General features: G+C 39.4%; 1 protein-coding gene and 1 long non-coding RNA gene across 2 annotated transcripts; one reads left to right on the top strand and one right to left on the bottom strand.

Annotated features, from left to right (window-relative positions):
• Positions 1-2,076: 2,076 nt before the first annotated feature.
• Positions 2,077-6,691, bottom strand: UQCRB (ubiquinol-cytochrome c reductase binding protein). Its single transcript, XM_083823359.1, has 4 exons — positions 6,605-6,691; positions 5,413-5,484; positions 3,452-3,618; positions 2,077-2,319 (listed from the first exon to the last, which is right to left on the bottom strand). The coding sequence occupies exons 1-4, from the start codon at positions 6,621-6,623 to the stop codon at positions 2,242-2,244; spliced, it is 336 nt and encodes a 111-aa protein (XP_083679485.1). The 5' UTR covers positions 6,624-6,691; the 3' UTR covers positions 2,077-2,241.
• A 3-nt stretch (positions 6,692-6,694) lies between these two features.
• On the top strand, positions 6,695-7,889 carry LOC310893881. The gene is made up of 2 exons (XR_014579387.1): positions 6,695-6,992; positions 7,445-7,889. It is a non-coding gene; the product is annotated as an uncharacterized lncRNA (long non-coding RNA).
• The last annotated feature ends 622 nt before the right edge of the window (positions 7,890-8,511 follow it).

The following is an 8,511-nucleotide window of genomic DNA, read 5'->3' as shown; positions in this document are numbered from 1 at the left end:
TCTAACATAGAAGTGCTACAACTCCTGGTTCCAGGGCAGAGGTCCCCCTTGCACACTGACCTGCTTCCTCCCTGTTTCACGTTATTTTTAGATTCTCTCAAATGTCTCAAAGAATACTCGCCCATCTCTGCCAGAAAACCCAATACATTTTCCTTTCCAATATCACACTGAGAAATAAGCTAACAGTCCTCAATGAACTCTTGAAAAATACTTCAACGGAAAACTACTGTACAGTATGGGAACTTCACACTAATTAATCTACATCAGAAGCATCTGAAAAGATGCCTAAATGGAAGCTGTCAATCTGAGCTAGTCAACAAGTAAGCTTTTGACACTGCTTCCTTTTATCTCCTCCCCTAAAACTTCAAGAAAGATTGCTTGGAAAGACTTTTATTAACCTCCACCACTTGCCTCTGGCTCTTGAAACATGATATATGAGCGTAAAGAGGTCAATGATTTCAGAAGCGTGATGCCAATTGGCACATGGATGCTTGGCATCCTCCTCAAAGGTCAGACTATTTTCAAGTGCTCATGGCCAGCAAACCCCTTTTGTCTACCCCAACTTATTTTTGAAAACCTTTGAACCTTAATCCAAACCTATGGTCAAATAAACAGGTATTTCTACAAAACCGTAGCTTTCATAGAACTTTGACCAATTATGCCTTTCAAATGCTCCTTCCATTAGATAATTAAGTTCTCTAATATTATTTAACAGCTAATGAAGTAGTTCTAATTCCACTAGAAAAAAAAAAAAAGTATTCTAATAATTCCATACAACAGAATTGTGGAACTTTCAGGTCCTACCTGTCCCTTGAAGAAAATTAGGAAGTTCTCAAAAACCCATCAGCAAGTGACATATATACTCCAATACGATTTTGCTATAGGAGATGAAGGAAACCTCACATTCTTAATGTAACTTCCACAGAAATTTTTAAGGAATATTGGTAATGCAGATATTTTTGTAGCATTTTGTTTTACCATACCAGGTTGTGAAGCGTTGAAATAAATATTTCACCTAGTAATCGCTCTACCCACTTTACAGTTGTAAGCAACTGAAGCAAGCAGATAAGACTACTCTGAGTCACAACTAAGATACGGATTAGAAGTAGGAATGGAAGCTATTTGGTTATATATTAATCCAAAGGTACAGGCACGATTTGCTCTATATTTATGTAATTTTTTTAACTGCTCTCTAGCTTTTGGTCCACAGATTACTGCATGTCGCAGACAAGCATGCATAATAAAAGAGATATGTTACTACTGCACAAGATTGTGCACTTCATACTGAGGGATACAATAGGCCTCAAATTCTGCAATTTGTGTGCAACACCAAAGACTGTCTCAGAATTAACACTACCATTATACTATGGAAGACTAAACTCAAGGTCTTCAGCCAGCAAGGGCTGGCACTTTCTGGACACAGATGAACTGCTTCTGTGTTTAAGCAGAGCCCAAATTCTGTGCAACTCTAATATTAAAGTCTGTTAGCATGATGGTTTAAAGTAATTGGTGCCACTCACTGTAAATGACATGCTCCAGGCCAAGAAAAAAATACATGGGATGTTAATTATACTGTAGAAAGCACATCAGCTTTTTAAAAGGATAAAATCAAGATGAAATGAGACAGTCGTTAAGGTTTATATGAAAATAATCTTGTAAGCATAGACAACACACATGGTACAAAGAGCTAGTAAAATATTTCCTGATTTTATGATTAAGGAACCATTTACATTTGTCATTACTGAAATATATATGTGCCTAGATACACAGAGTATCCCATGCTGCTGTCTCATGACACCACTGTCACATCAAACACCGGTCCAGTATTCTCATCTCCAGGGAGAATTGGTGACAAAGGAAACAGCACCCCCATTTTAAGTTAACAGAGGAACTAGCAGCAGCAGCCTTGGGCAATTCTTACCTTACCCTCTAACTGCAGGAAACAGCTGTACTCTGAAAAGAGTAAGAAGCTGGAATGAAGACTGCATACCATTAAGCTAATATGTAATGTATATGCTCATAGGAAAGATTTGAACATTAGCCTGTTAACATTTACAAAGAAGTCTTCCAAGGAGATTTTATACTTTGACACATTTATTTTAGTTGGATGAACAGAACCCATGCACAAACTGAAACAAGTGTTCCTTCAGCCTCACATTTGCCTCCCTGAAGACTTCAATAACCAAATGTTTAGAGATATCAGAAATATGTGGATATTAACATGAAGTAGTAGTTCAATAGCTATTTTTTGTTCCATGCTTCTCTTTCAAGCCGTTCACGGATTACTTCTTTAAGGTACGGTTCAAGATAATGCTTATCCTGAAAAAGAAGAGAATATTTAAGATTAGTTAACTTAAACTCAAAAGGGAGGTCCAGAAACAATTCAAACCATCCTACAGATTACTTCTCTCTCATTCCTCCTCAGATTTAACTACAAACCAATGTACAGAGGGGGAAGAGAAAAAAAGAACTACGTTACTCACTCTGAAAAGGTAAACTTGGTATCTACCAAGTCTGCAATGACAAACTCTAATGCAACCACTGCTAATTCTTAATGCTTCCCCAACATTAACAAGTAAAATGATGCCTTCAGCTATAACTTCATGATTTTTTTTTGACAAATATCCAAGTGCGCAAGATTCACTTTAATTAGATCAAGTCCAAGTAAAATTTTCATCACGCTGGAGAAGCTTATTTTGAACTTAGCTTCTAAACAGCACTGCAAACAAATTCAAACAGAACACCTTGTCTGTGCATAACTGCAAACCAAACTGCTGCTCAAGCAACTTATGCAGTCAATACCAAAATACGACCAATAACACCACAAGAAACAACCTCCACTTCTATAGAGAAATTAATGCTCTTATATTATTTTCCAGTCCAAAGTTTAATGAAAAAATTCCTGCCAGGTGATTTGGAGAAAGCTGAAACGAGCAGTAATGCAAAGTCTGAATTATTCCACTACAAAGAAACACGTTAATTAAAAATAAAAAGGAAGGTGTAGCTTGATTTGGTTTTCAAATTACAGTAAGACATGTATTTTAATACAAGGCTTTCCTTTAAATTATTGACATTTTCATGAATAAAAGCTTTGGCTCAAGATTTTCTACAAAACCAAGAAACTCATTCAAAAGAATTTCCAAGCCAGTTAGAGCATACTTCCTTATCTGACAGCTTAGAATATTTCATCTGAATATACAAGTGCTATAGTTTTGAGCCGTAGTTTAAGCCTTTGTCATCTTGAGCAAAAAGATAAAATTTCCAATGTTAAAATATAGATTTTTAAACAGCATTCAAAAGCTGTGTTTTTCAAAGGTATCGCAAGAGATGCGCACTCATACTCGTTATAAATAACATGGAAGCATGCATATCTTCAGAGATTGAAAATCCCAATGACCCTACAACGATCAGTCTTAAAGACCTCCACCTTGAGGCAACTCTGTACACGTACCTCTTCGTATTTTACCCACTGGTCTTTTGGAAGGATCTGATGTTTCAGGCTTAAGTCAAGTGCTCGCTTTATGCGAAACATTCTTGCATTGTAAAGATCCTCTGGAAGTCTCTTCAGTGCTTCTTTTACATCATCATCTTCATAAAACGTATCATCTCGCATTAATCCTGTACCAACGATATTTTACATTATCACTGAGTAGATGTTCCTAAGTAAGATTTAGGACCAACACAGGTGTTTTTGCGTAACATAGACATGACACTTAAAATGCAAAATTATGAGGGAAAAAAAGAAACAAACCACAACCCACACAAAGAGAACCCCTAACTGCTCACAGAGAACAAATTGTGAACGCTGAAATTCACATACTCTATTTAATTGCTCTTTCTCCTTTTCTTAAGGAGGAATATGGAAAATCAATATTTGATTTAATGTGCTTCATAAGATTATACAGAATATATGCAGAACAGTAACTATTCAGGATCTGATGGGTAGACTTACGCTCGCTTTATTTCATATCCTTGATTTCAGATGACTGTCTAGGTAAAAGCTTTAAAAGCTGATTCTATCACAGTCAGTCAACTGCAGATGTGACTACTTCAGTACATAAGAATTATTTTCTAAACTCCAGTGTGCATAATGTCTTGATCTCCATCAGCTACAGCAAGCAATGGAAACATGAACCTACTGATTTTTTTTTGTGCCTGAGTTTCCACTTCTTCCCTCCATCAGAACTTAGTTCAGGGAGGTGTAACTAGCCTTCTGACAGCATAAGAAGATCCCCACACTGTTTTTGGAGTGAAGAATTTCTGAAATTTAACCAATCCCGCTTTAAATTTCAGCATTAGCAACAAAGAACAAAATGTTACTTCCATAACATTTCAAAATTGATACAGATCACAAATGCACACCTACTGCCTTTAGGTTAAAGGTCTTGCTCTCATGTGACTGAGTTGGCAGGAGTCTCCCAGTAAAAAAGAGATTTCCTCCGAGCTATATATTCTTGAAAATATAAGGCGTGGTTTTGCAGTTTCTGTTTAAAGGCATAAGATGCACGGCTGCTAGTTTAACCCGTAGATTTCAGTCACATTCACAGAAAATGGAACAAATGTATTAATGCCATCAAGAATTTCAGTGGATAGATAGCACTTCACCTCTAGAAGTGAGTGGTCAAAGAATAAACTTTAGTCTTTCAATTTTCTTTTTTCTTTCTAGCTCTCCTGGGGCAGGCATGTAAACTTCTTTAAATGATGTCCTGAAGTTGCAGCCAGCACTAGCAACAGTCTCTGAATATTCAAATTATCTTGTCATTTATGAACAGTTTTGCAATCTATATTGTTGAAACAAACTTGGTAATAACATGGGACGAATTAATGGCAATACCATCAAGGCAATTCCCTTTGCATACGGAAACGCTATTTTTACAGCTACTTTCCCATTATACAGGCCAGAGAGACATCAGCTCAAGTTACAGTGATACAAAGTGCAAAAATAGCTAAATCCTTTTATACAGGTTGGATACTTTGCAAAAGTAACCCAGACAGACCAACTGCTATTAGCAGCAATCTCCCAGTTTGGAATGCAGCCCTTGGGAAGGTAACAAGATTAGCAGGTACTAACCCACGCAATTAACTCGGTGGGAAATTTTTTTTTTTAAAAATCAAGCTTTCAGGACTGCTTTCTGGAAGTTTTTTCAACAGCTCCAGCTTAACCTTAGATGTTACAAGTTATTTCACTGAAGAACAAACACAGAAACAACAGAAAAGAAGTCACTGACTCATTACTAGGTAGCGGTCATGATGACCGAAGCTGTTGATAACTTTCTTCTCGAAAGAAAAGTAGTAGCTATCACTGATAAAAAGACATGCATCAAATTGCTCATACATATAACAGCTATGAACCATAACTAGATGGAGAACTGTTAATAATGCAAAGTTTTTAAGGCTTAACAAAACACTCACCGAGCTTGTTGAATCCAGCTGCATTATAATACCACTTGCGGATTCTGTCAATCAGACGGCCACCTCCTGAAACTGAAAGTGACTGTCATCAGTCAGGGAACACGATGAAATGCAACCTTACGCACCGCTACAACAGTATGCAAATATCTGTTGACCTCTTTCATGTACAGTAACGCAACACCACGTCAGGTTTGAACTTGAGCATGACCAGGCCTCTCTGCTTTCCAGTACTCTTACATGGATACCGAGCATACGGAACGAGTGCTTGTTCCACACAATATTCTGACCTCTGTTTCACTCAATTTAAAAATTAGAGTACTTTAAGACTTGGAACACTGCTAACAAGTCATTCCCAAACACATCAGCAACAGCTTTAAGCTCCATAACTCTTACTTGAGCTAAAACCATAGTGTTTACCACCCTGTTTTTCAAAGCATTTACCTAAGTTTCACAGCTCTCATTACGGGTTAATGCGATTTCAAGACCAGCATATTATGTTGTTAACCTTCTGCTCCCCTCTCCAATTACCTAAATACTATTCCAGACCTGCTTTTTCAAACAGCTGCCAAAGTCAGCGGGAAGGTCAACGCTGAAACCTCAGAAGAATCGTTGGCTTTAAGAAGAATTAAAGCACGCAAAATGCAGGATACTGATCTTTTCCTAGCTGTGATTTTGGATATCAAAGGTGGGTTGGTTGGTTGTTTTTTAAGTGTAGTCAAGTGCTGTGCAGCACCAAATTAAATTTGACAAGGGTCTGGAAACCTAAAAACAGCATAGTTCAGGCAATGCAGCGAACACAAGGTTGTATTTCACGACTTTAGGTTGGTTGCCTTATGAAGCCACTCCAGAAAGCCAGTGCTATGTGTGATACCAGCACACTGTCGGCATATCACCTGATCAGACTTCGACCTTCACATTTTAGGAGCTGAGAAGAAATCACACGAAATGAACCAAGCCCGAAGCCACTACTTATTACAGGATGGTTTGGGTTGGAAGGGACCTTAAAGCCCACCCAGTTCCAGCCCCCTGCCATGGGCAGGGACACCTCCCACCAGACCAGCTTGCCCAAAGCCCCATCCAGCCTGGCCTTGAGCACCTCCAGGGATGGGGCATCCACAGCTTCTCTGGGCAGCCTGTGCCAGGGCCTCACCACCGACCCCCGCAGCGCCCCCCAGCCGCCCCCCCCGCTCACCGCTCGCCCTGGCCGCCATGTTGACCTCGGCGCGGCGCGCTGCCTGCTGGGGAGCGCAAGGGGCGCATGCGCGGCGGGGCGGGTTCGATCCGGGCACGGCCGTGAGGGGAGGAGCGGGGCCGGGGCTGGGGCCAGGGCCTTGCCGGTTGTCCCTGAAGAAACGTCCCGCTGCGCTTCTAAAGACAAAAGTAAAAATAAAATGAAGAAAAAAAAGTTGAATTATGCCATCAATCTTGCCCCACCAGGCAATTTCAGGCGGCTGAGCGCGATGCGCAGCCTCCCGGCAGCACTGAGGGCGCCCTTCAGGCAGCCGCTGCCCCGCAGCAGGAACAGCGCCGCCGGAAATTTTTGTCAGCTTGCAGCCAAAAAAGATTTGGCGTGACTCGAGGTGGTCTTCCCCCCCCGCTCCCCTTTTCTTTTAGCACTTCTCTCGGTTGTCTTTCTACACGGTGTTTCTGGGAAGCGATTTTGGCATAAGCTCACACAGCGTTTCAAGGAACCGGTTTAGCTCTGGCAGCGGTATTTTTTTTACATTTAAATTAAAAGCTCAAAGTTTAAGAAATTCACAACATATGTATTCTATAAATTGTAATGGTTTAGCACACGGTGATTGTGCTAAGGGCAGCCAAGTAGAATTAATTTAGCATTCTGAACCCGCACGTTTTCTGTAATCATTACTCTTTACTAGATTGCTTGAAGACTATAGTTTATTGGCATTTAATAGTTAAAAACCTAATCTTAAGTTAGATTTAGATCTCTGGGTTTGAAAGGAAGGAGTGGGGAAGTGTGCAGCCATCCCCTTTTCAGCCACCACTTCAGCTGATGTTCGTGCATCTCCAGCAGGAACAGTCAACACGACAGAGGATTTCAGTGATCAGTGTCGTGATCAGAACAGGAACACGAGAGCATCATGAGAGACGTCAAATGCAGCTTTTTCCTGCGTTTCAAATGAAGATGTTCTGGTAAATCAATCTGTGTACTGCTTATCCTGATGCCATTCCTTACCTTGGGTGGTGTTGCAATTCAGATTTTGATTTTGATTCTGGGTAAAAGTCCCAAGTTGTGATGCCGAGAACTCACTGCTCTTCTCATTCTTTAAATTGCCCTTTAACGTTACTGTATTTCCCCCCTGATTAGGGGAATTTAACCTTTTGCATTTTATTCTGCTATCTGCATACAGAATCTTCAGGCTTTTATTCCTGTGGCCCAAATGGGTATTTTAAGTTCCAACCTTTAAAAAAAAACGATATTTTCATTAAATAAAAAGCTTAAATACAAATGACAACATCTGGATTTCAATTTCCTGACCTACTTTAACTGAAATAATAGAAACTTGTAAACAATAAACTATTAGTTTGCATTTGTGCAAAGTTAGTTTCTTCACTTTGCCCAAATACACTGTGAAACATTTCGTAATTCTGTATTAATGTGGTTTATTCACTGGTAGTATTAACTACTTTTAATACTCCCACAATTTCTATTTTACTTCAGTTATAACTGAGCAAGATAACTATCAATTAAGTACACGCTATAGCTTTTTTTTTTGTACAGTTTGTTATGTTTATACTAAAGCCATACAAATCACATCAGGGTGGAGTAAAACTGCTTCTGCCTCTCAACAGTGCAAAAGCAAAAGTGACTTAAAACTAGACGTGTCCCTGAAATCTAGAAGGAGCTTTTCTTCTTATAAATTTGCCTAGATTCAATTTGCTGATTTTCTGTTACACTTCAAGCCTAATTTCACTGTTTAGCTTTCAGGATACTAACTTCAGCAGCCAGCTTTACAAAGAAACACCTGTGTAACCTGTTGAAAAGTGCCTTCTTTTATGATGGGCTCCACATGTCATACCGTACTTCTCTCTACCATACAAAAGAATAAATAACATTACTAGCTCTTAAGATGACTG

Source organism: Anser anser (genome assembly GCF_964211835.1).
Source record: "Anser anser genome assembly, chromosome: 2".
NCBI lineage: Eukaryota > Metazoa > Chordata > Aves > Anseriformes > Anatidae > Anser > Anser anser.
Note: the sequence above shows the minus strand (reverse complement) of the source record. Positions and strands in the feature narration are given on the sequence as shown.

Coding starts and splice junctions, on each gene's coding strand:
- UQCRB (XM_083823359.1), bottom strand. Junction 3,619..5,412: donor AGCTGGATTCAACAAGCTCG/GTGAGTGTTTTG, acceptor TCGTTGGTACAG/GATTAATGCGAGATGATACG. Junction 2,320..3,451: donor AGTGGGTAAAATACGAAGAG/GTACGTGTACAG, acceptor CTTCTTTTTCAG/GATAAGCATTATCTTGAACC.